The sequence below is a fragment of the Eleginops maclovinus genome, chromosome 12 (genome assembly GCF_036324505.1).
Source record: "Eleginops maclovinus isolate JMC-PN-2008 ecotype Puerto Natales chromosome 12, JC_Emac_rtc_rv5, whole genome shotgun sequence".
In the NCBI taxonomy this organism is placed as follows: domain Eukaryota; kingdom Metazoa; phylum Chordata; class Actinopteri; order Perciformes; family Eleginopidae; genus Eleginops; species Eleginops maclovinus.
In genome coordinates, this window is record NC_086360.1 from 23,141,223 (window position 1) to 23,168,777 (window position 27,555).

A 27,555-nucleotide genomic window follows, 5' to 3' on the forward strand; every position below is an offset into this window, starting at 1 on the left:
CAGGTCTCATAACCGTCCGCCCGACTGTAAACGGTAGGCTCGAGACGTTTGGTGGTTTCTATGGTAACGCCAAACTACAGACGCTGCATGCTAGCCGTAGGCTTACAATGATTAAGTTTCCCGGGACATTTAACCTATAAAATAGGTACGAATCTATAACTTCTTCAAATGTTAACTAGGTGAAAAATATGGTAAAATACGACGATTTACGGGTGGAGTGGATCCGGCAGTGCGTGACTGCTGGCTTCGTTTTACCGGAGCATCCCAATACTTTCGACGAGCTACTCGGTCGTGAAGAAGAAGCAGAAAAAGTGCTCCGCTTTTTGGACTTTGTCTCCGAGGAAGATTCGCCATCATGTCTTTTGTTTTTCAAAACTGTAAAAGAGGAAGAAATTGAAGTTAAGATTCCACTTGGTAAGTTGGCAAAAGTTTGACTGTCATGTAGGTTTTAGCTTACATCCGGGTCACAGGTGTCTCATAGATCATAATGGCTTACTTGACCGGCAATCTCCAAATACTCTTTATAGTACCTCACAAAAGAGAAAAACCTGGGGTTTACTGGAGAGGGAATCCAGTAATACTGTTGCTAACAGCCGAAATATCTTGTATGGAAAACCACTACTAAACTTCTTTTGAGAAAATCACCCCCATGTCATCAAATGTAGTTTTTTTTTTTTTAAAGTTCTGTTCATCAAAGACTCAAACTGATCTGTATTACCTCTATCCTACCAAGTGGCAAGTATTTTGTTTTGTAGGATATACTTCAGATCCTAACTTATCATAACTTTGGTGAATAGGTCCCAACTTTCAGAGACTTGTGCTGTACTTGAGTATTTCTAATTGTTTGTGCTTCTCCTCCACTACAATTCAGAGGTAAACAGTATCATTTTACTCCACTACATTTATCAACAAAAAAAAGTCTTAGTCACTTTGCAGATTTGGATTAATGTCAGAAATATAATCAACACTTAAATAAGACTTTATTTACCCCTGGAGTAACATTCATAAGCTACCCTGAAGTAAATAATATAATAATAATCATACATTTATTTAGACGCCTTTCATGACACCCAAGGACACCGTACAATTTGGTAAATATACTACGAGGCAACAGAACATGATAAAAACACAAATCGGAAATCATAGAGGGGACAATCAAAGTAAATACAATGAGCTGCACCTTTACCAGCTTTGATAACACTCTAATTTACATCAATATTTATAATTGAAACAAATTAAATATATATATTTTCTGAAATAGTATTCAAATCTGCATAATGACTACTTGAAGTACATTTTGATGCTTATATTTGTTGTACTTGCAATTTTGATTGCAGGCCTTTGACTTTGAGCAGAGAGGTTTTTAGTCCTTTATTTAGAAATGTGTTGTACATGGTCACTTATTCTACAACCTTGATAACCGCAGAAAGGAAGACAGATGACGCTTCAGATGCTGATGGGACTCCGAATGGAGCAGAGAACACCTCAGGCTCAGAGGAGATATGTGAAGTAAGTCTGAGACATGTGAGATCAAAGTTTAATTTCATTCCTCTTGTGGTAATTGCTTTCAAATTTAGGATGTGTTTGACATTTCTTGGTGTGTGTTTCCAGGGGCTTGAGATTCAAGTTGTTCGTCACATTGAGCTTCACATGTCAGTAAATGATTTCCCAAAGCAGTTTGTGAAATCCACTCTGTTCTACTTCATCAGGAACACAAAGGGTGAGAAGATGCATCAATATCATTCTCCCTCAATTGCACATGAACAGGATAAACCAAGATGTTGTTATTTGTGTTTTAAATAGATATAATTGTTCAGCCAATGAACAAGAAGGAGGCCCCTCTTGTGATGTCCAGGCTATTCACCATTGGTCGTCATAGCGGCGATCCCCTTGTTTCGCTGCATCAAAGACTTGTCAATGTAAGAAAAAAACAAACGCAACCATTAACATTCAGAAAAATGGTTACCATGCAGTTTTTCACATGTCTTTTTTCAGATGTATATACCCTTAATGACTGCCGAGCAGATGAGGGAGACTGGCGCAGGTTATGAGAGCGGGGAAGTTAGCTGTGAAGAGGGGAGTCCAGCGAAGCCGAGTGGGCAATTCACGATTCGTAATGAGATGCTTCACAGGACGTACAAGTTTTTGGGCCAACTTGAGACGACTATCCAACAAACTCATATTGAAGGTTGGATTTATGGAATACAACAAGGGTTCATTGTTTTTCATTTCAGAATCTATCAGACGTTCACTATTAAAAATATAAGTAAAGACTGTATTGAACTCCAAAAAATTCTCACTTTCCCAAAAGAAATTCAGCTGTCCCGGGACTTTGTTTACCGTAAACTGTTGGGAAGAAGTTCTGTTTTTTGTGTGGGGGGGGGGGGGGTTGTTAAATAGAGTTAAAAACCAGCCTCACATATACTGCTCATGTTTTCAATGGGTGAGGGTTCATTTCACAGTACAATTTCAAGTTCTTTACCTGTGTCGTAGATGAGATTGTGCTGCACATACCTGAGCTAGACCTGAAGCCAAAGGTAGACGTACTGCTATCTGACCGAGAGATGGTGGAGAAGTTGGAGCAGTGTTTGATGAACTGGCAGACTAAGATCACCGTTGTTATGGAGGAGCAGCAAAACAAACAGCCACAGGTTTGTGACTCTTGGTGCAAAAGCCACAACACATACACAAGGATTTTCAAATGTGAACAACAGTTTTCCTTTTTCCTCCAGGCACCTGGCCCTTTGGCCGAGATAGCTCTTTGGCAGGGGCGAGCATCCGTCCTGAATGTTCTGAGTGAGCAACTCAATCAGCCCGTCGTAAGGAAGGTTTTGGAAGTGATGGCCAAAGCAGATTCAAGTATGGTTCAGACCCTGGAAGGAACGGTGGCTGAACTCACTAAGTACCGTGTGGAGGCAGACGACAATTTTCACTTCCTCACCATACTGAAACGAAACTTCCTGGTGAGCTGCACTTTTTAAAGGAATACCGCTAAATATCTCTCAAATTGAAATATTACTTTCTCTGTTAACATTGGACAGTGTAACTTCTGCTAGCAAAAACACACTTTCTGTATTTTTGTATCATGATTACAGAATTGTTCTCCTGCCCTCACCTTCACTTCTATCAAGTTACCATTGTCTGTTGTAGAATCTCGCTACTGCAGCAAATTTGAGTGGGATCCTTGAGACCATCCCTGATTTGATGGGCAGCCTGCAGGTTGTGTGGATGATCTCTTGCCACTACAACACAAACGAGCGCATGGTGCCTCTCATGGAACGTATTGCCTGGCAGCTGTGCGAACGCGTGCTTCCAATAATCGGAGTCAGCATGCTATTCAAGTACGTGTGAATACATTTAATCTTAACATTAGAGGTTCAGGGCATAGAAAGAATGATTTCAATGTTGGTCAGTCACAATCCTTTATTCAAATAAGCTGTTTTGTTGTTTCGGTTTAACTTAACAATGAGCTGTGCTTGGACAGAAATAAAAGGGAAGTGGCCAAATCCAAGGTGCGTGATGCTAAACAGGTCCTCGACCAGTGGAAATCCTCCTACTTTGAGGTGCGCGCTGAAATTGAAGAATCAGGCAGGAATCAGCGCTGGGAATTCGACCGTAAGAGGCTGTTTGAGAGGACTGACTACATTGCTTCCGTCTGCCAGGACCTGCTGAATGTTTTGCAGGTCTGTGTGTTCACACACTTCACTGAACCTCAGAATGTATTAAAACACATCTCAGGTTTTTGAAAGACTTTTTTCTTTGTTTGCACTGTGCAGATTTTGGAAGAGTTCTATAACATCTTCGGTCCGGAGCTAAAAGGTGTGACCAGTGACCTGAAACGCATCGATGAAGTGCTGTGCAGAGTGGATAGTCTGATTGGGCCTATTGAAGAATTCAGTTGCGATATTTTCAAAATCCATAAGATGCCCGGCTGGAAAATGATCATGCAAGACTTTAACACAACAGTTCAGGTGAGTTCAGCACATCTGGACTTCAGAAGCTATACAGTACAACACACAACTTAATTAAGTTTACAACAAATAAAATAACATCATTTTCTTTTTGCTGTACCTCAGCTATCAAGCTGATTAACTTCTCTCTTGTGTCTGTTCAGGCTATTGAGGTGGAGGCCATTAACCTTATCGATCAGTCCTTTAAGACACAGCGCTCTTCAGCTGCTGCCTTTGACATGCTCTTGAAATTCAAACACATCGTCTCCAGAGAGGCTGTCAACCGCCATTTGATGCAAAAGTCTAACGACATCCTGGCTCAGTATTGCAAAGAGGTACTGTACCTGGAAACAAGAGCAAGTGTTTGTTGGTATTTCACAGTTAAAGATGAACTGCTATCACAATATGTAGTATCAGATCAGTACAAAGCTTCAGTCGAGCGACAGTGAGCTCTTGCATGTTTTAGCAATATGGTGCAATCTTGAAGTTACACGTTATTGCTAATTACCTTTGACAAATCAAGGTTCAGTTCATTAATCCAAATTAATCCTACCCTGCGTCAACAATGTACATTGTATGAAAGCAAAAATGAGAGTAAACAATATTTCTTGTTGTGCTGCTGTGCCAGTTTATAATGTTTAACTAGAGGGATCATGGTCTGCCCCAAGCTCTTTTGTACAATGTTTTTTTTGTTGTAGGTGGACAGCATAAATGACATGTTTGAGGCAGAGAAAGACAAACCACCAACCCTTCTTAGGAATGAGCCTCCAGTGGCAAAGTCCATCAGATGGGCTCAGTCTATTGTGCATCCCATCAAACAAACCATCCTCCCCTTCCTGAAAGAGCAGCATATGTTTGAGTGTGAGAATATCAAAGTGGTGAGTTTGTACGGCTGTGTTCTGTGTAAATATACATTTGTTGAGGCACCTAAATTCTATTTGAAGCCTTTATGTGACTGTTGCTGCATTCTGCTTAGGCCAAAGACAAGTATATGGAAATGGCAGTGAAGATCAGAGACTTTAAATTGAAGAAGTTTGAGAACTGGACTGCTGTGACAGCACATAACTTGCCATTGCTAATGAAACAAGCCCTGCTGGTCATCACTACCGATGAAAAGCAGAGCGGGTATGTATCTCTCACTTTTAGTTTATAACTGTTACATTCCAAATACACTTTCCCTCAAATCTCCTTATTATTTCTGATTTAAAGGAAGTCCCACTGACTCTGAGAGAGGTGAGATACATTGTGAATTTTGCTCCAGAACTCAGAGAAATCATTTCTGAGGCGTTCCACCTTGAGTTACAGGACTACACTTTGCCTGATCTGGCTAAAATTGTTGCTCTACAAGAGGACAAGTTCATCAGGTAGTGAAAATCCCCCAGTGACTAAATACCAAACCACTGACTGATGCAATCTCGGGCCTGACTTATTCCCCCCTTGGTTTTAGATACGTGAATGATCTGAGAAAAACTGTCAACTGCTACCACTCAGTGATGGACAGCCTGAGTGCTGCACAGTGCAAAATGTTGGAACAGCAAATGAAAATGGTCCAAGGAGTATTGCAATTTGGATGCAAAAGACTCAACTGGAAATCTTTGGGTATGAAGCAAACATGGTCTAACATGTCTGTTTAGTTGTGTTCTGAGGAAGCTTTGATTGAAAATGTATAAATCTTGTTTTGTTTCAGGCATCAACGACTTCATCAAACGTGGCTCTCAGGCTGTGTCTAAGTTTGAATCGGTTGTCAACCAGATTCAGATGAATGAGAAGGAGATTGAGTCCAAGCTGCAATCCATAGGGATGGCCAATTTACTGAAGTTTCCAGTCCCAGATAACGACCTACCAAGTATGATGTCATTTCCTGGATATAGACATTTTATTGTAAGAGTTCCGACTTATTTGCATTACCTTAACACCACACGTATTTCTTAAGGTGTCAAAGAGTTCTTTGAACGTGTTGAGCGAGACCAAACCAAGACCGTGAATCCGCTGAGTAGGATGTACGCAGACATTGGACCCCTCATCACTAAGACGGAACATCTGATCATGGGAACGTGCAGTGGCAAGGCCGAATGTATGGCAGATTACTACAAGTACTGGGAACGCAGAGTGCTGGACTCTCTTACAAAGATGGTGCTGAGGTAACCACCTTATGTTAAGGTTGTCAAGTTCTCTACTTTGTGAGCAGTAATACTCGCCTCTCCTTTTACTTACAGTGCAAATATGTCTGACTGTACCATCCCTCTTGTTGACTTCACCTTTAGGAATCTCCAGGCCTTTAACACGGTCCTGATGGGAAACACCGCTCTTTTCCAAATTGATGCCATCCTGCCTGGCCCTAAGATTGTGACGCAGCCCCTAAGCAAAGAGATCTACTCGCTGATGAAGAAATGTCTCAAAGACTGTATAGAGAGCACAAAGGTTTCATATTCAGGATTGTAGAATTACACTGCATAAAAAAAATCTATAATTGAACATTGACGATGACACACACACTGTCCTTATTGTTGCTTTACAGCAATTTCCGCGTTGGATGCGTGGGACCTGCATGCTGTGCCCTCCAGAGTATGTGTTCAGTGAGGATGGATCGGTGATGTTTAGCTTCCGCGAGGAGGTGTGGCCAAATTCTCAGATAAATGAAATCGCCTCCACAGTTCACCAGAACATCCAGCGGCTGCTCTCCTCTGTGGAACAGAACCTCCTCCACTGGACACGCTATCGGACTCTCTGGGAAAAGAATATTACCATCACCAACGAAAAGTTTGCTGCAAAAAAACCATCCTTTGCCAGTTACGACGATAAGATGAGCTTATATTCTGATAGGATTCAGGAAGTGATGCAGGAGCAAATGTTCAGGAATGAGCACGTCATCCGTTTGAACCTGGAGCCCCTGGCTAACACACTGCGGGAGTCTGCTGAGTCCTGGATCCATTCATTAGGTAGCCTGCTCAACAAGCCTGCCAAGGAGGATCTGCTCAACTTAAGAGATACACTCATGGTAATGAATCATGTTACACAGTTTGTTTTTACAGTGATTTTCACGTGTGTTACATCTCTATTTTCTTGACTGTTTACAAAAGCAACTCTCTGAGAATCTACAACAAGACCCTGAAACCTTTGAAAACCTGAAGTCTGTCCTTGGCACCATATCAGACATCAGGGACATGTCTGTAGATGTGGAGTTGAGATACACCGATATCCAGGAGAGCTACAGAACACTGGCCATCTACAAAGTGCAGGTACTGTTCGCTTGGTGAATTATGGGCCATTAGTTGACGTTGTCTCCTGGTTGAACATCTTGTGTTATGTTTTTTTGTAGGTCGGGAAAGATGAACTGGAGCTGGTGGGGAAAATTGAGCAAACATGGAAAGACCTGTCTGCCGCATCCAAACATGTGGATCGAAGTCTGACAGATGTCAAGAAATCATTTGTTCAGGTAAGACATCAAACCCCCACAGTCAGCTTCAACACAACATGCAAAACATTTGTTTATTTGTTTTAGGAAATGTATTTGAAATGATCTCCCTCCCTTACACTCACAGACTACAAAGGACAAGATTGGAGAGTTCACGCAGGAGTTGTCTATCTTTGCTGAGAGCTTTAACATGCATGGTCCTGGAGCTGTGGGAGATGATTTGGAGAAAGGTACCTGCCTTTAATTGTGCAATCTACAGCAATAATATATGATGAGGTGAAGCCCTGCCTGAGGAGAGCTTTGCTTCAAACTGTTTTGTGTTTAATCGCGTCTCTAATCAGCTAGAATTGCTGTTCAGTCATTTTATGCATGTCTTTTTACCTTTTGTTTGTTTTCACTAAACTTACAGTATACGTTGAGTTGCTGGCTTTTAGATTATATTATCCCCTTGTTCTCATGTTTTTTTATATTGCAAAGTAGTTTGTCAGAGTGTTTAAAAGGTGGTTTATGAATAAAATACGTAGTATGCTGTTCAATTTCCAAATGTAGTTTAGGAAACAGTCTCTCTTTTTTATTTTTCTCAGGACTGACCATAATGGCAACCTATGAAGCAGACCTTGCTAAGATAGTGGCGGGACGGCAGGAGCTAGCTAACGCTGAAAAGCTGTTGGACCTACCAGTCACCATGTACCCGGATGTGATCAGCATACAGAGAGACATGGATGGCCTGAGACAGATATACGGTGTCTATAAAGCTCAAATGGTAGGACGTGGTTGCAAATTGGGACGCATTACATATCATTCTGTTGGGAGTATTTCAAGAGTTTATCCGTACATCTTTTAGGACGCAAAGACGGAGTGGTCTCAGACGCTGTGGGTCGATTTAGACATCCAGCAGCTACAGGAGGGTGTTGAGGGATTTATCAAAAGCTTGAGGCAGCTGCCCAAAGATGTGCGGGCGTTACCTGTGGCCTTCTTCCTGGAGGGACGCATGAAGGAGTTTAGAGACTCTCTGCCTCTGCTCCTGGACTTGAAGAATGAGGCTCTCCGAGACAGGTCAGTCTGCAGATCGACACCAACTTGAATAAATGTGACACCAGGAGGAAGTATAAAGTATTGATAATGTACATAGACCACTGATCATAAGTCTTATATTTGGGGCGACAGACACTGGAAGGAACTGATGGAAAAGACCGGCACCAGGTTTGAGATGAACGACAGCTTCACTCTGGAGAATATGTTTGCTATGGAGTTGAACAAATATGCAAATGTCATAGGAGAAATTGTCACCTCTGCTGTGAAAGAGCTCAGTATTGAGAAGGTAAGCTTCCCATTTTTATCTCAAACACGACTTCTTTATCAGTGAAATCACAGAAGATATAATAAAACTCTATTCATGTGTGTCTTCCAGGGTGTGAAGGAGGTGGTCGAGACCTGGGAGAACATGAAGTTCAGTGTGCTGCCCTATTTCAAAGGCACGCAGGATCGTGGTTCTGTTCTGGGTGCAGTGGAAGAGATAATGCTGAATGTGGACAACGATGCCATGAACTTACAGAGCATGGCGGGCAGCCGGTTTGTTGGACCTTTCCTGGGCCCCATACAGCAATGGGAAAAAGATCTATCCCTTATCAGTGAGACCATAGAGGTCAGTGAAAGGGGACAAATATCCCATCAATCTTGAACCAATACATAAAATCCCTTCTGAAAATATATTTCTTGCAGGTATGGATGATGGTCCAACGGAAATGGATGTACCTGGAGAGCATATTCGTTGGTGGAGACATTAGCTCGCAGTTACCAGAGGAAGCCAAGAAATTTGATAACATTGACAAGAAGTTTAAAGAGGTAAGAGTTGCAATAATATCTTTCTGGTTGACACCCTTTAATATTAGATTTGGGCTTTTAAATGAAGACCGTTCACAGTTAATAAATACAAATATTCTTCTGGCTAAAATACATATTTTTCAAACTCAATCAAGGAGTAATCTTAATTTAAGGTGTTTAAAGAGTAGATTAAAAATACAATATATTTTGGAAAAAATGATTGCCACAAAAAATCAAAGGGTGGCTCAACACACCATGAGAGGGGAAATAATCCGCTTTAACGAAGAGTGGGATTAAAGGAATGATAAATATGCTTGCCATGTTGTGTTTTTGGTGGTATTTCATTGGCAACCTATTTTTGTTTATGAAAAGTGATCCTACTGACTGTATCTTTATTTCTTCTGTTTTTGTCTGAGATGGGAATGTCATCTCCTATATGTTATTGTTATGTCCATGTTTGTGTCTTTAGCCTTTTTGATGAAACAAAAGACTATAGCTAGATATGTGAAAAAATATCTTCCTCTTTTCTCTGTAGATAATGAGTGACACAGTGAAGGGTCCAACCATTAAGCGCTGCTGTTTGATTCCCAACCGGCTGACATACCTGCAAACCCTAAGTGACGATCTAGAGAGGTGCCAGAAGAGTCTAAACGATTACCTGGACTCCAAACGGAACGCTTTTCCTCGCTTCTTCTTCATCTCGGATGATGAACTGCTCAGCATTCTGGGGAGTAGTGACCCTTCCTGTGTCCAGGAGCACATGATAAAGGTATCACACCACTACAGACAGAGCAGTAGGCAATCAGTGTTTGTGAAACATTTACAAAACTATTTTATTTTCTATATTCCACAAGATGTATGACAACATAGCATCTCTGAGATTTGATGCGGAAGGCGATGGGGAGACAGTAGCCAAAGCCATGGTGTCTGCTGAGGGTGAGCTGATGGAGCTGAGAAAAGCTGTCCCGGTGAAGGGCAGCGTGGAGGAGTGGATGACAGGGATTCTACTGGAGATGAGGAGGACTAATAGACTCATCACCAAGGAAGCAATCTTCCGCTACTGTGCAGACATGAGCAGGTGTGTGTGGATACTACAACTGTGTGGGTCATTTTGCCAGGGGCTGTGTGTGTGAAAGACTCGCAGTAAAGGTGTCGTTTTCTCGTCTCTCAGGGTGGACTGGATGCTGCTGTATCAGGGAATGGTGGTGCTGGCTGCGAGTCAAGTGTGGTGGACCTGGGAAGTAGAGGACGTCTTTAAGAATGTGAAGAAAGGAGAGAAGAACGCACTGAAGAACTATGCTAACAAAATGCACCAGCAGATTGATGAGCTGGTGAAACGCATTACACAACCTATGAAGAAAAACGACAGGCGAAAGATCAACACTGTCCTTATCATCGATGTCCATGCAAGAGACATCGTGGACAGCTTTGTACAGAACAGGTATTACTTTACCAGGTTTTCTTCATTGCACATTTCAGAGTCAGTTATGTGAAGGTGAACATTTTCATTCTCTTTCCAGTATAATGGACGCACAGGAGTTTGAGTGGGAAAGCCAACTCAGATTCTACTGGGTCAAGAAACACGACAACCTGTTTGTGTGGCAGTGCAGCGCGTCGTTCTCTTACGGCTATGAATACATGGGGTTGAACGGACGATTGGTTATAACCCCACTGACAGACCGCATCTACCTCACCCTCACGCAGGTCTGAGGAGCTTTCCACAGTTGTATCACCCCAGCAGAAACATACATATTGTCAGCTTGTGATGAGTGTGTTTATTTGTAATACAGGCCCTCTCCATGTACCTGGGAGGAGCTCCTGCTGGACCGGCTGGTACAGGGAAGACAGAGTCCACCAAAGATCTAGCCAAGGCTTTGGGTCTGCTCTGTGTGGTTACCAACTGCGGGGAAGGCATGGACCACATGGTGAGAAGGCTACAAAACAGCTGCTGAGAAGTGACTGGGGTCCATAAACCTGTTTCCTGACCTTTCCTTAGATAGGACCCATTCATTACATTATAATTCACCTCTAAGGTTATTAAGTTATTGTTTTGCTTTGTTCTAATGAAAAATAACATATACATTTATTAAAATATCTTTTTATAGAAGAACGATGTTTGAGAAAATACCGTAAAATGTGAAAACAGCAACCAAAATTAAGAAAACACCATAAAATGATTGTCCTCGTGTAAATTATGAATCACTTCTTTGCACGTGAGATGTACTAATTAATAACAAAAAATAACAGAATGCCAATCATTTTATTACGGGTGCTATTCCTTTTTGAAATGGCTAATTCCACTGCGCTTGTCAGCTTTTTTGAAAACTGCTATTTCTAATTCTTTAGGATTTGCCTATTTAGTTATTTGTGGTGAAACAGCAGAAAGTCCAAAGAAAATATAGGTTAGGTTGGGGAAGGTCTTGCATCAGTCTCTTTCTTTCATTTCTATGGTCTGTTTATGTTTATATTGCATTGTTTGAGGAACCTGTGAAACAAGTATATTAAACATCTTTGAATCCTCTCCTTTTTTATTGGCAGGCTATGGGTAAGATCTTCTCTGGACTTGCCCAGTGTGGAGCGTGGGGCTGCTTCGATGAGTTCAATCGCATCGATGCCTCGGTGCTGTCAGTTATCTCCTCCCAAATCCAGACTATCCGCAAAGCTCTCATTCTGCACCTGAAAAGGTTTCATGTAAGTCTGCTGTAGTTATGAATACACTGAAAATAAGTTTCATATACATTTTATTTTACCTTGTTTCTTTATCCTGCACACAGAAGACTTGTTGAACTTTATTCCCTCTAAATGAAACCTTTGTCATTATCAGTTCGAGGGGCAGGAGATCAGCCTGGACAGTCGCATGGGGATTTTCATCACCATGAACCCAGGTTATGCAGGACGCACAGAGCTGCCGGAATCCGTGAAAGCCCTGTTCAGACCGGTGGTGGTCATTGTGCCGGACCTGCAGCAGATTTGTGAGATCATGCTCTTCTCTGAGGGCTTCTTATTGGCCAAGGTGAGGGACACACACACAGCACAAATTACATTGTTAGCATACGAGCAATGTCTGCTTATACTATATCACATTTACATTAGTGTTCTCAGGAGGTTTTGAGATGCAAGGATGATTAATAATGAATGTAAACTTAGAAAGACAATATAACACTCTACACCGCAAACTGTTTGTCACTTCACATCTCTACTGTTGTTCATTTTAGGTGCTGGCAAAGAAGATGACAGTCCTGTATAAGCTGGCCCGTGAGCAGCTGTCCAAGCAGTCTCATTATGACTTTGGCCTGCGAGCGCTGAAGTCTGTCTTGGTGATGGCAGGAGAGCTGAAGAGAGGCTCACCAGATCTCAGTGAGGTACAAATACAATTATTGAATCTTCTCAAAGTGAATAAATTAACTTTAAGCTCATTTTAAGAGGGAACTGATTATATATACGATTGTCCTCCCTCAGGTATACACTGATGCTTCACTGCTGATTAGAAAATAATGGAATTTGTACACATTGCCCAATGCAAGGTTCAGACGAGGTGTTTTAAAGCTGCCTTCACATGCGATAAAACGACTCTGCAATGATTTTACTGCTGTTGTCGCTGATCATGTGAAGGCAGCTTTAGTGTCGACCAAGTATCTTACAATAGAAAGGAATAACTCTGGTTTTATAGTGCTTAATAAACGGTTTCAGTCTTGCTGAAAACCTGACTCTAGAAAAGGGACCATCCCTCAGACCCATGTTAAGAAAATCGAAGTTTACCTTAATAAACTAAAAATGGAAGGGCTTTACACTCAAGAGGTAAACTAGTGAGTGTTCAAAGATCTAAGCTTGTGATTTTGTTTGAGATTGTTGCTGAGAAATGACAGATTTTCCATTTATTTTATTTCGTTGATTTAGAATGGACAATTCATGTAGGCATTGTCGTATTTTACCCTCTCCACAGGATGTGGTTTTGATGCGTGCGCTCAGGGACATGAACCTTCCAAAGTTTGTGTTTGAGGACGTGCCCCTGTTCCTCGGGCTGATCACAGATCTGTTCCCTGGGCTGGACTGCCCTCGGGTTCGCTATCCCAACTTCAATGATGCCGTGGAAGGGATCCTGGAGGAGAACAAATACGTCATGCTGCCAAACCAGGTGACTCATCTGGGTCTCGATTTTGTTCTTTGATATACAGGCTTTCTCACACAAGTTAAAGACTGTGTGGTTACATTGGCTAATGTGAGTGTTTAGATAATGATTCACCCTTTTCTTTATGCTGTCTGTGCCCTCAGGTGGATAAAGTGGTGCAGATGTACGAGACGATGATGACGAGACACACTACAATGGTTGTGGGCCCCACAGGCGGAGGGAAATCTGTTGTGATTAACACATTATGTCAAGCTCAGACCAAGTCAGTTTACATCTCCTCTGTTAATTCACCTTCCTGATCTTTTGTGTGGACAATAGTGATATTTATTTTAACTCCTCCTCAGATTGGGAGACCAAACCAAAATGTATCCCCTGAACCCAAAAGCCATGAGTGTCATTGAACTTTACGGGATTTTGGACCCTGAGACTCGAGACTGGACGGATGGGATCCTATCCAACATCTTCCGGGACATCAACAGGCCTACTGATAAAAAAGAGCGAAGGTAAAAAAAACAACAGACAAGTGTATTAAACCGTTTTAAAAATCTGCGTTCATTCTCACTATCTGAACTCTGCCTCACAGGTACATCCTGTTCGATGGGGATGTGGATGCTCTGTGGGTGGAGAATATGAACTCAGTGATGGATGACAACAAAATCCTCACACTAGCTAACGGAGAAAGGATACGTCTACAGAATCACTGTGCTCTGCTTTTCGAGGTTTGTCTCACTTACCACGCAACAAAAACCTTTCCTTACAATTAACTGCATAGCAACACTCAATCAATAATGAGGGGAAACTTCGCCCTCACAGGTTGGAGATCTGCAGTACGCTTCCCCTGCTACTGTTTCCCGCTGTGGGATGGTTTTTGTTGACCCCAAAAATCTACGTTACACCCCATACTGGCAGAGATGGGTAATCGACAGGACGGAGAAGGTGTGAGAGAACATATGCACCCTATGTAAAACGTGCACATGTTTATCATTCGACGGTATCACAGTTATGTTATCTGTTTTTCTTCTAGGAACAAAAAATGCTCAACCAACTGTTCGAGAAGTATGTGCACAGCTCTATTGAAATGATTGTGGAAGGTATTGTTAACGGCAAACAGGGCCAGAAACTGAAGACTGTTGTCCCTCAGACAGATCTGAACATGGTAGGTTAATCTCATCCATGCAGAATGTTCTCCATTACTAACGATATGAAGTTAATAAGTCCTAAGTTGATCTTGTCTGTGTGTTTAGGTGACTCAGCTGTGCTTGACACTGGATGCACTGCTAGAGAGTGAGAGCATCACTGCTGATGTAGTGGAGTGTTACTTCCTGGAAGCTCTGTACTGCTCACTGGGGGCCACGTTGATGGAGAGCAGCAGGATCAAGTTTGATGAGTTCATCAAAAAACTCTCCTGTCTATCCACAGTGCATGATGAGAAAGCCCTCGCTGGGCCTGGTGAGATCCCAGGTAAATCAAGAATGTAGAATAAAATGGAAAACAATATTAAGATCATCCGTTAAAAAAAAGTTTTGATTATTATCTCTTTTTTTCTTTGACTTCATTTATACTTTTATTATGTTATTGCATGTGTGGAGAATGTGATCTGTGTTTGGGATAAAAAAGGGGATACATATTGGCAGGGTGCGATTTGTAGGGGGGGATGGTGAGGATTTCCCCCCCTCTGGTTTTCCTATCCCTACCTCTGCTAAATTATTTTTATCTCCGGTGGGGACAAGGATTTCCCCCCCTTGATAGCGATGAATGCAACTTAACTGCTAGCCTACTTAAACTCTTGAAATCTAACGATCTTCAGTGTCTTTACATCAGAGTAGGCTATTCAGCAGCCTTCTGGCAGACGGTGCATATTTCTGAACATCATCGAACACAAAAACATTGTAACATTTTTGTGCGGGAACTTCGCAGGAAAAACAGCGCTGAACCAAACATGAAACGCGTTCAGAGCAGCATATCATCTTACTTTACAGGACCCATTTGCAGAATTGTGGATAGAAGAGGGCCGAAATGCTGCAGACAATGCCCCGATAGGAAAAACGAAAAAGCCACCACATATTTGTCACCAGAGCCGACTGTTTACTTTGTCTAGTTTTCCAGACCTGTCCCTGAGTGTTGACAGCACGTTGTGCTATTTAGTGAATTATTTTGAGTGTTTGATTTAAGTTAATTGGAGGGTCTTTTCATGGAGAGCATTGATGCTGTTCTATGGTGCTTTCTGCCTGTTAGTGTGTACGCATGTTTTTGTGACGTTGAATAGAAACATGTATGGGTTATTAAAAGTTTTGCCATGTTGTGATGGGGACTAATCCACGGACCCGAAAAAAGGGCCTGTCTACTTTTTGCGTTTTTTTCTCCCTAGTTATGCAAGTTAAAAGTCCAATGTTCTTGTCTATGAATAAATTTAAAAAAACATCCCCCCCTCTGTTTTTTTGTCAAATCGCACCCTGCATATTGGTATCATGGTCCTTCCTGATTATGTTACCCTATGATAATTTTATAAATATATTTATACATGTAATATCGTATACTAGAGAACAGGGGTGGAAGATAAAACTAGACTAGGTCAATTATGATGGTCTTTTATGGAAAAGTATGTTATTTTATATATCATGATGAGAAAAAATCCAGTTATGTGTTTTTGACATTATTATTATCCAGTGCAAGTATGTTGTATCATGTCACTTTTCTATCCTATTGTTAATGACACGTTTTCTGAATCCATACAGGATATCTCCCCACCCTGTATGATTTCCATTTTGATGGAACACGGCAGAAGTGGGTTCCCTGGAGTTCTTTGGTCCCAAAATACATTTACAACCCTGATTTGAAGTTTGCTGATATTCTAGGTAAGGAGCAAATATCAAGTGACTGCATTCATACACCTGGATTTCAACTTTTAGGCCCTTCTGAAGCCTTTTCTACGACTTAAATTCACTGATACATCATCTTCGCTAAAGTACCGACTATCGACACCACGAGAGCCAGCTGGATCCTGGAGCAGATGGTGAAGATAAAGCGGCCGGTGCTGCTGGTCGGAGAGTCGGGCACTTCCAAGACTGCCACCATCCATAACTTCCTGAAGAACCTCAATGCAGACAGAATTGTAATTTCACTTTCTCACCTCCAATGTGCTCATCTCTTCTGTCACTTGAGGGGAATTCATTTCTTACCATCTGTTTCTAGATTACTCTGATCATCAACTTATCATCCAGAACAACTTCAATGGACCTGCAGAGGAACCTCGAGGCCAACGTGGAGAAAAGAACCAAAGAGATCTATGGGCCTAGTATGGGGAAGAGACTGCTGGTGCTCATAGATGACATGAATATGCCTAAGGTACATGCGCCAGGCTCTCAACCAAGCCTCTCAGCTCCTTCACTGTGGCAGTTACACGGCCACAAATACTAATTTAATAGATTCTTTCGACTTGAAAATGATCGTATTGCTTCTACAAAAAAACAACAACTCTGTTCCATGGCCCACCAACAGCTGAAACTCCGACAACAACAACTTAATTTAGAATGAAGGCAGCTCTGATTGATGTTTTCTGTAACCGTCCAAGTTTGTGCAACGTTTTTTTTCCGACTAACAAGTCCTTAAACACTGCCAGAGCCAATACCGTGTTTCTGTACTTCTGCCTTCTTCTGTTGATTAATCTGACGTCCAACGCTCTGTCTTTCCTTCTCTCCCTTGTTAGTCTTAGCGGTGCGTTATCCAGTATTATTAACCTCTGAAATGTCGGACTTGACCAATCAGAATCGAGTATTCAACTAAGACGTGTAATTATGTATCCTATGCTCATCCAGGTGGATAGCTACGGCACACAACAGCCCATTGCACTCCTGAGGCTGTTATTGGACCGAGGAGGCATGTATGACAGAGGGAAAGATCTTAACTACAAAACCCTCAAGGACCTTGGTTTTATTGCAGCCATGGGAAAGGCGGGAGGTGGGAGGAACGAGGTGGACCCCCGCTTCGTCTCGCTCTTCAGTGTCTTCAACATCCCCTTCCCTGCAGTGGAATCTCTCCACCTTATCTATGGTTCCATCCTCAAAGGCCACACCAGGGTGAGTATTTCTCTTCCACATCAATCAATATCAGAATCCCAATTGCTCAGATTTTATAAACTTGGACAAATGTTTCAGGGATTTGAAGACGCCATACAGAAGGTTTGTGATAGAGTCACCTTGTGCACGCTGGAACTGTACAACAACATCATCAAAGATCTACCCCCCACTCCCTCCAAGTTCCACTACATCTTCAACTTGAGGGACCTGTCAAGAGTTTACAATGGACTGACCCTCACCAAACCTGACAGGTCGGATCTAGCACATCTCATTAGACTTTGTTCGAGGTGTATGTTTCTAAATGTAATCGCTTCACCTGATTTCTTTCTAATAGGTTTTTGACTGTCACCCAATTTGTCCGTGTCTGGAGGAATGAATGTCTGAGAATCTTCCATGACAGACTCATTGACGAAACTGACAAAGCCTTGGTAATTATTGTTACTAAGAGTAGTAAATATTTACTGTAGATTCTGCTCGGGATTGACTGCAAGGACAAAAACAACAACTGAATTGCGTCTTATAACATTATTACATATGTAGGCTCATCTACTGCATACAGAATAGTTTTGTATTGTAGCTTTAAATGAACAAAATGTGTTATGTAACACCAGGTCCAAGGCCACATAAAGAATCTGATTGAGGAGCATTTTAAGTCAGACATGGAGACAGTCATGAGGGACCCAATTCTTTTTGGAGACTACAGGACAGCCCTCAGTGAGACTGAACCCAGGGCCTATGAGGACATACAGGACTATGACGTGTCGAAAGCCCTGTTCCAGGTATTATCAAGTTGCAATGGGGGGGTCACAGTCTAATTATTTTTGTAATGTATTATTACAACAATTTCTAAGAATTCATTCATGCCATTATCTGTCTTCAATCGTACTGAAGGACCATGTGTTTCTGAATTCTGCAGGAAATTCTCGAGGAATATAATGAGAACAAGTCGCGGATGAACCTAGTGCTGTTTGTCGATGCCCTGGATCATCTGACCCGCGTGCACCGCATCATCCGCATCGACCGAGGCCATGCGTTGCTTGTTGGTGTGGGGGGCTCTGGCAAGCAGTCCCTTACCAGGCTCGCTGCCTACACCGCAGGATGTGAGGTAGTGAACACAAGAAACACGGCGGATGTGGGGAAGGGCAAATGAGGAAAATATGTCAAAATGTGATTTATTTAGGCTTACGATTACAATATACTTGAACTACTAGATACCACATATAAAATATATGCAAAAAGGGAATAGACAAGAACAAATACATCTAAAATATTACAATTTTCAGCTGTAAGAAAAATCTGTCATCTTGATTGAGAGTATTTTAATAAGTCCAATCTTAGGTTCAGTAGAGCAATAGAGTATTGTCATAAGTAACTTTTTTTTCAAGTTCTAATGAAGAAGAAATGTATGGCCTTTGGTTCGGGTTTCTATTCTTATTTCTATGTTGTAAAACCCTATGCAAAGATAAAGGACAGTAAACCTTAGCATGTAGTAATGGAATCTGCTTCTCCCAGGTGTTTGAGATAACTCTAAGCAGAGGATACGGTGAGACAAACTTCCGCGATGACCTGAAAGCTCTGTACTTGAAGCTTGGCATTGAAAATAAGAAGACAGTGTTCCTCTTTACTGAGGCCCATGTTGCAGAGGAAGGCTTCTTGGAACTCATAAACAACATGCTCACCTCAGGTCAGTCATCAGTGTTTCCTCCTGGCTCACACCATTTTTCCTAAAACCCACAGCTGTAGTGCTGATCATGCTCTCTCTCTACAGGCATTGTTCCCGCATTGTTCCCTGATGACGAGAAGGAGTCAGTACTCAACCAGCTTCGAGATGAGGCTCTAACAATGGGAGCAGGGCCTTCTAAAGAGAGTGTGTGGCAATATTTTGTCAACAAGAGTGCCAACAATCTACACATTGTTTTAGGCATGTCACCAGTGGGGGATACCCTAAGGACGCGCTGTAGGAACTTCCCAGGTGAAATGCAGTCAGGATTCAGATGATTGTATAACACTCACACATTTTTTCTCTAACTGTGTGTACTGTTCTCCTCAGGGCTGATGAATAATACTGTCATAGACTGGTTCCTGCCATGGCCTCCACAGGCGTTACTTGCAGTGGCTCAGTCTTTCCTCGGTACGTTTACCACATTTTATTGATTTGTTATGCAAAGTGTATTTTCTGTTCTTCTTTTAGCTGTAATGAGACCTGAAGCAGGACTATCATTTCTTTTTAAATTCAAAAGTCTTGTTTTTATTTAATTTTCCACAGGTGAAAGTCCGATGATTCCTGAGGCACACACTGCAGCAGTGATAGCTCATGTCTGCATGGTGCACAGCTCTGTGGGTGACTACAGCAAGCTTTTCCAGCAGAAGCTCAGACGTTGTAACTATGTCACTCCGAAGAACTACTTGGACTTTATTAGCACCTATGCTAACCTCTTGGAGGAAAAGGACCAATATATTCTGGGTGAGAAAATGGAACTCAAAGTCAGTGCCACATGTCCTCTGTACATTATTATGTCTGTGATGATTTGAGAGACTATGTTTTGATTCTGTTCCAGCTCAGTGCAAGCATCTCGAGGGAGGTTTGGATAAACTGAAGGAAGCCAGTGTGCAGCTGGCCGAGTTAAATATCAAGCTGGCGGATCAGAAGGTGGTCCTGGCTGAAAAGTCCATAGCTTGTGAGGCCCTGCTGAATGAGATCGCAACAAACACGGATATAGGTCAGTGAGAACCAGCAGCTCTTAACTCGGGAGAACTAAACACAGCCATTACAAACCACTTATCAATATTGTTCCGTTCCTAGCTGAGGAGAAAAAGACTCTGGCAGAGGACAAAGCCAAAGAGATTGAAGAGCAGAACAAAGTGATCGCTGTGGAGAAGAAGGAAGCTGAAAGTTCCCTGGCTGAGGCTCTGCCCGCGTTAGAGGCAGCCCGCATCGCCCTGCAAGACCTGGAAAAATCTGATGTCACAGAGATCCGGTATACTCCACGACATACTCAGAGTATCACTTTCATTCTGTCAAACCAATGTGGGGTTGATTTAACCTATACAATGTTTAATCAAGCAGTGATTAACATGCATAACCTGACTGAAAACAGACTCCCTCAATCCATACTCTTCCTTTTCCTGACTTTTCTCTGCTGATATATTTTACAGATCTTTTGCAAAGCCTCCCAAACAGGTGCAGGTGGTTTGCGAGTGCATCCTGGTGTTGCGTGGCTACAAGGAGATCAGTTGGCAGTCCGCCAAGGGGATGATGTCCGAGGCTAGCTTCCTGCGGTCGCTCATGGAGATGGACTGTGATTCCATAAGTAACAACCAGGTCACGACAGTTCGAGGTATGAGGGCTTCAGGATCTATAGATAATAATACCCATGCACTGTGTATGTTAGTACCAAGTATGCTATAGTTGTTTTATTTTCCATTTCCTCTGGCTAGGCTTCCTCAGGAACCTCCAGACCAGCTTTGAGGAGATGCAAGCCATCAGTAAGGCCGGCTCAGGAATGCTCAAGTTTGTCGAAGCTATTATGGGTTACTGTGAGGTGGCAAGGGAGATAAAACCTAAGAGAGAGAAGGTACGGTGATGTTTGCACATTCTAACATCATGCTCTATGAACAGAAACCCAAATTAAACAGCTATACCTTCAATATTTTCTCAGTTGGCACGCCTAGAGAGGAACTTCTTTCAGATTAAGCGGGAGCTGGAGCGCATTCAGAGTGAGCTTAATGATATCCAGAAAGAGTTGCAAGCTCTTGGAGATAAGTACCAAGCTGCTATCGAGGAGAAACAGATGCTACAGGAGGAGGCTGAGCTCATGGAGAGGAGGCTGATCGCTGCTGACAAACTCATCTCTGGCCTGAGCTCTGAAAATGAACGGTGAGGATATCAAAGATGCAACACATGGAGTCACAACATCTAGAGAACCCTTCTTATTTGATTTATTTTAATCTCGTTTTCTTCACCCCTTTATTTTGCTCTCATCATTTGACCCACTCAGGTGGACACAAGATTTGGAGGAGTTGAAGCAGCGGCGCGTTCGTCTCCTGGGTGACTGTCTGGTCTCTGCTGCTTTCCTGAGCTATGTAGGGGCCTTTAGCTCGGACTTTAGGAATGAAATGGTTAACCAAGTTTGGGTTAAGGATGTGCTGGAGAGAAGCATCCCCTTGAGCCAGCCTTTCATAGTGGAAAACCTTCTGACTGATGAGGTAGAAATCAGCAGGTAAGACCTCAAATCAAATGTTGGAAATTAGATGTGATGGTAGCAGGTTAGGTGCATTGTCTTCACTTTGGCAGTACACCATCTCAGGTGCCTAAATATTTGTCAAACAAACCCCTTGTGACAGATGGGGCTCAGAGGGCTTGCCTCCAGATGAGCTGTCAGTGCAGAATGGTATCCTCACAAGCAGAGGGAGCCGTTTCCCCATGTGTATCGACCCACAGCAGCAAGCCCTTAACTGGATAAAGAAAAAGGAAGCAAAGAATAACCTCAAGGTACAACATGTTTAGTTACCATACCAGTTATGTGGCATTACTGCTGCATTACCCAACGTGTGGTCCTGACACTATCATGTACCTCGTTCTCCAACCTCTTTCCTCAGATCTCATCATTCAATGATCCAGACTTCCTGAAGCAGCTCGAGATGGCCATCAAATACGGCTTCCCATTCCTTTTTCAAGACGTGGATGAGTACATCGACCCTGTGATTGACAATGTCTTGGAGAAGAATGTGAAAGGAGCAGAGGGCAGACAGGTCATCATGCTGGGTGACAAGGAGGTGGACTACGATCCAAACTTCAAGCTGTACCTCAACACCAAACTGTCTAACCCCAAATACTCCCCATCAGTGTTTGGAAAAGCCATGGTCATTAACTACACTGGTAAGGATGTGTTGCATGGCTACCATATGTTTGTAAAAGGTGAACTGCATGTTGTAAATGCTTACTATGCCCTTTGATTGTGTCTATGTTACGTGTAGTAACCCTAAAGGGTCTGGAGGACCAGCTGCTGAGTGTTATCATGGGCTTTGAGAAGAAGGAGCTGGAGGAGCAGCGCGAGCTTTTGATACAAGAAACGAGCAACAATAAAAAGCTGCTGAAGAACCTCGGGGACTCCCTGCTCAGAGAGCTGGCCACGTCCTCAGGCAACATGTTGGACAACACAGAGTTGGTTCACACATTGGAGGAAACAAAGTCCAAAGCCAGGGAGGTCAGTTTGGCTGCAGTTAGCATACGTTAGCTTGTGGAAGGCTAGCTTTTTCCTAGTCCTAAATACTGTTTTTGTCTTTGTGATCATCAGGTGTCTGAGAAACTGAAGTTGGCTCAGAAGACATCCGTGGACATTGATCAACTCAGAGACGGTTATCGACCGGCTGCGAAGCGCGGTGCCATCTTGTTCTTTGCACTGACAGAAATGGCTCTAGTTAACAGCATGTACCAGTACTCTCTGGCCTCCTACCTGGGAGTGTTTGACTCATCACTGCGCAAATCTCTGCCTGACTCCGTCCTGCTCCAAAGACTGAAGAACATCATGAACACTCTGACTTACAGTGTTTATAACTATGGCTGCACAGGTAAATGATAAACCCTGGAGAGTGATACATTTCTTAACATAAAGCAAAGTATTTATTATATTATAATCTGAACTAACTGCATACCCATAGGTCTGTTTGAGAGACACAAGCTGCTCTTCTCCTTCAACATGACCATCAAGATTGAACAGGCAGAAGGAAGGTCACCTCAGGAGGAGTTGGAGTTCTTCATCAAGGGTTAGATATTCAAAGAAGTTTAACTCCTCTTAAAGTAGACTACAGTCATTGCACATTAACGTAAATGTTTTTCTCATCGCATTTATAAAGGTAATCTATCCCTGGAAAAGAGCACCCGCAAAAAGCCTTGTGACTGGCTTGCAGACCAAGGCTGGGAGGACATAGTGAAACTAGCAGAGCTGTTTCCCCAGCAGTTTGGCTCTCTGCCCGAAGACGTTGAGAAAAATTCCACTGACTGGAAGTCTGTAAGTGACCAAAGAGACAAGAATCAAAATGGACATTTGAATTCATCAGCTGAGAGTTCACTTTCTCTCTCTTCAGTGGTATGACTTAGATGGACCAGAACAGGCTCCATTCCCCATGAAATATGAGGAGAGCCTTTCAGCCTTTCAGAAGCTGCTGTTGCTGCGCTGCTTCCGTGTCGATAGAGTCTACAGAGCTGGGACTGACTATGTCACGGTCACCATGGGCGAGAAGTGAGCCTGTTTCTATTCCAATATTACAGTTATTGTATACACTATATCACTCTGTACACATTATATAGCATGTATGTATAACCACCACTGTGTTATAAGACAATGTCAATCAAGCTCTGAGATTTACTGCTTCTTCTTCTTCTGTTCTTTGTTTCCGCTCAGATATGTGCAGCCTCCTGTGATCAACTTTGACGCAATTTATGAACAAAGCACACCTTTCTCCCCCATTGTTTTCATCCTGAGCCCCGGCTCTGACCCAGCCACGGACCTCATGAAACTAGCAGAGAGGTCCGGCTTTGAGGGCAACAAGTTCAAGTTCCTTGCTATGGGCCAAGGCCAAGAGAAGGTACTGAAGTCCAGTGTTTCATATTCCAAAAGCCTGATGTGCGGTTGTAACAACAGTAATGACAGTGATTGTAATTATTCTCTGTTCCTGTGATCAAGGTGGCACTGCAGTTGCTGGAGAGGGCGGTGTCCCGGGGTCAGTGGTTAATGCTGCAGAACTGCCATCTGCTGGTAAAGTGGCTAAAGGAACTGGAGAAGTCCCTAGAGATGATCACCAAGCCCAACCCCAGCTTCCGCCTGTGGGTCACCACTAACCCTATCACAGATTTTCCCATTGGAATCCTGCAAAAGTCTCTCAAGGTCTATCTCAGCAGTATTTTCAATGTATTATTCTGGATTTGGCTTCTAAGACTGGTGTTTTTTCTTGGTAGCGATATTGCAGAGTAACTTAAATGATGATAGGTAAAGGTTTTTCTGTGTGTTAACGTGCTTTAATATTGTGTGTGTTTGCAGGTGGTGACGGAGCCTCCCAATGGTCTCAAGCTGAACATGAGAGCCACATACTGTAAAATCTCCCGTGAGACCTTGAATGCATGTTCTCACCCAGCCTTCCGCAGCCTGGTGTATGTGCTGGCCTTCTTCCATGCTGTGGTGCAAGAGAGGCGCAAGTACGGCAAGATCGGCTGGAACGTCCGCTACGACTTCAATGAGTCTGACTTCTCTGTAAGTGACTGTAGAGCCATTTGAAATAAGGGCTTTTGTTTGATTATTAGTCTCTATCTACAGTAGGTGGTTTAATATTATTTCACTTCTGTGTTTAACAGGTGAGTATGGAGATCCTGAACACCTACCTGACCAAAGCTCACAACCAAGAACAAAGCGATATTCCGTGGGGAAGTCTCAAATACCTTATTGGGGAGGTAAGTCAAACTGCATTGTATTTTAGTAGCATATGTACATTATGTGTTATATTGCTGGTTGATGTAAATGTAAAATGTTCAATAGGTGATGTATGGTGGGCGAGCCATAGATAGCTTTGACCGCAGGATCCTGAACGTCTACATGGACGAGTACTTCGGAGACTTCCTCTTCTACACATTTCGGCAGTTCCACTTCTTCAGCAACAAGGACGTAGCCTATAAGATCCCTCCAAATGGGCCTGAGAGCTCATATACTGGTCAGTTGTTATGTTATTTTCATTCATTTACAGCCTTATACTTAAGAGATAAAAGAGTTAAGTTGCTTTCATCACTCACAACTCTACCTTTCGGTGTGTTACAGATGAGATTGAGAATCTGCCGATGGCAAACACACCAGAAGTGTTGGGTCTTAATTCCAATGCAGAGATAGGATACTACACTCAGGCAGCGAAAGACATGTGGAGTCACCTCATAGACCTGCAGCCTCAGACAGGTAGACTCCTGATTTCAAAGAAAGACATTCCATTTAAAACATTTTGAAAGTACAAGATGTTTCAACAATCTTCACTTTACAATCCTCCCAACCGTGCTTTCTCTCTTCTGAACGCTGTCTTCATCCTCAGGCGACTCTGGTGGAAGCATCAGCAGGGATGAGTTTATCAGCCAGGTGGCCCAGGACATTCAGAACAAGCTGCCTAAGTTATTCGACATAGACGTGATCTGTAAAAAGTTTGGCACAGACATTACACCGACCTCAGTGGTGCTGCTTCAAGAACTGGAGCGCTTCAACAAGCTAGTGGTCTGCATGCAGCGCTCTCTGCTCGAGCTGCAAAGGGTGAGGAGGAGGGGGGAAACACACACTGATGTAACATCTTTGTGCCTTACATGGGTTTGGATCTGTTCTGATTGTCTTGTGTTCCCCTAGGCGTTGTCTGGTGAGGTGGGTATGAGCAGCGAGTTGGATGAGGTCGCTCGGGCTCTTTTTAACGGTCACATCCCGGCCATCTGGAAGAAGTTGGCTCCTGACACTCTCAAGTCCCTCGGCAACTGGATGAGCCATTTCAAGAGGCGTTATGAACAGTATAGCTACTGGGTGGGACACACACCATCCCGGTTCATACGTAGCCTTTTGTTAACTAGTTGAGAGTGTATGTGATGCTAATGTATCTGTGTATCTTGGGTCCACCAGGTGGAGAAGGAAGAGCCAAAGGTTATGTGGCTGTCAGGACTACATATCCCAGAGTCCTACTTGACTGCCCTGGTTCAAACCGCATGCAGGAAGAACTGTTGGCCTCTGGACCTTTCCACGCTGTACACAGAGGTCACCCAGTACCGCAGTGAGGATGAGATCAGTGACAGACCTGGACAGGGTAATGAAATATCTCTCACCGTTTGCAGCAGGATGAGAGAGGAGGTGTAAAGGCTCATAGTGTGTTTCCCTGCAGGTTGCTACGTGTCTGGTCTGTATCTAGAGGGAGCAGACTGGGACACGGAGGAGGGCTGTCTGGTGAAGAGTCAACCAAAAGTTCTGGTTGTTGAACTTCCCATCCTCAAAGTCATCCCCATAGAGGCACGGCGCCTGAGGTTACAGGTGTGGACCAAAGGCACTACAGGCCCTCCCAACAGTACCTCAGTTTCCCACTAACTTATGTGCATATTTTTGTGTTCTTTTCACAGAATACATTACGGACACCAGTGTACACCACTTCTCTGCGCAGGAATGCAATGGGTGTGGGATTGGTGTTTGAGGCAGACCTGTTCACCACCATGCACCTCTCCCACTGGGTGCTCCGGGGGGTTTGTCTATGCCTCAACGCTGACTAAAGATTCACTGAGCGGTTTAGCTTTCACACAGCTTGTTCAGACATGCTGATTATTTTAATTTTTAAGAAATCATTCGTTTTGACTTATTGGCCAACATATAAGTTATGAGAACATCGTTTATATATTGTTAAAAGGTAATATATGCACAAAACAAAAAACCACAATTTTGCCGTATTACTTAGTTCACAGCTTATATTTATTTACCACTAGATGGCAGCACACATCAGTCCTGAGCCCTTCCCTCTTGGCAGTAGCACCAGGGATTTCTTTTGGCTGCTGCAGTGGGCTAAAGTGCCAGCAGGCTATGGTGGCTCATCTTTCAGACCCACTAGTATTTTACTTCTGTATTTATGAATAAATGTTTGCAAATAATTTTAAATCACGTCTAATTTTCTCTCTTGAACAAAATAACCACTCATTCTGTCTATTCCTAAAAAGGACAGCAGATGCTGGATGCCCTGCTGAGATTGTAAAGGGAACACAATCTGCAGCATACAGTGGAAAATGTACCATTGACCAAAAGCTGCTGAAGTTTTCCACTTTACCCAAGTAGCTTTTCAGCTGTTCTCTGCAGTAAAGGTAGCAGTGTGTGCTTTACTGAATATTTAGCAAACAGACCGAGTGCAGCACTGAGTAATCGAGGCTGCTGAGGTCAGCATGCCGAAGCAGGTGAAATTTACTCTTGAAATCAGACAGCCCCCGCAGGATCGGGCAGTGGCAGTGAGGTCACAGGAAGGCAGATTTTAACCAGGCTGTGTATGAGCAGCTCTAACGGTCGGACTAAACTCGGACCTATAGACTGAAATCCTCATACGGCTTGAATCAGCATCATGAAAATATGTGTTTACAATGAGGCTTCTTTATTTAAGAGGCCTGTCCTCATAACGTCA

The 27,555-nt window shown here is 42.9% G+C and overlaps 1 protein-coding gene across 1 annotated transcript; it reads left to right on the plus strand.

Moving 5' to 3' along the window:
* The first annotated feature begins 188 nt into the window (after nt 1-188).
* dnah10 (dynein axonemal heavy chain 10) lies at nt 189-27,044 on the plus strand. The gene is made up of 76 exons (XM_063897494.1): nt 189-414; nt 1,427-1,509; nt 1,612-1,720; nt 2,494-2,651; nt 2,733-2,963; nt 3,151-3,341; nt 3,485-3,683; nt 3,777-3,971; nt 4,115-4,285; nt 4,649-4,828; nt 4,927-5,079; nt 5,160-5,314; nt 5,398-5,549; nt 5,638-5,796; nt 5,884-6,091; nt 6,215-6,371; nt 6,469-6,948; nt 7,031-7,189; nt 7,270-7,386; nt 7,493-7,595; nt 7,950-8,128; nt 8,210-8,421; nt 8,533-8,686; nt 8,777-9,010; nt 9,088-9,210; nt 9,725-9,958; nt 10,044-10,267; nt 10,361-10,630; nt 10,710-10,893; nt 10,980-11,114; nt 11,728-11,880; nt 12,014-12,202; nt 12,405-12,551; nt 13,133-13,324; nt 13,462-13,580; nt 13,663-13,821; nt 13,902-14,037; nt 14,132-14,254; nt 14,343-14,474; nt 14,563-14,779; nt 16,054-16,173; nt 16,285-16,430; nt 16,511-16,663; nt 17,134-17,394; nt 17,473-17,645; nt 17,729-17,822; nt 18,006-18,173; nt 18,311-18,499; nt 18,907-19,078; nt 19,163-19,366; nt 19,445-19,525; nt 19,661-19,858; nt 19,953-20,114; nt 20,198-20,372; nt 20,551-20,732; nt 20,833-20,969; nt 21,054-21,271; nt 21,393-21,614; nt 21,739-21,886; nt 21,994-22,273; nt 22,372-22,601; nt 22,692-22,965; nt 23,056-23,160; nt 23,251-23,405; nt 23,482-23,636; nt 23,799-23,982; nt 24,081-24,281; nt 24,435-24,644; nt 24,746-24,841; nt 24,927-25,098; nt 25,203-25,334; nt 25,465-25,676; nt 25,767-25,934; nt 26,031-26,211; nt 26,287-26,432; nt 26,519-27,044. The coding sequence occupies exons 1-76, from the start codon at nt 189-191 to the stop codon at nt 26,663-26,665; spliced, it is 13,353 nt and encodes a 4,450-aa protein (XP_063753564.1). The 3' UTR covers nt 26,666-27,044.
* The last annotated feature ends 511 nt before the right edge of the window (nt 27,045-27,555 follow it).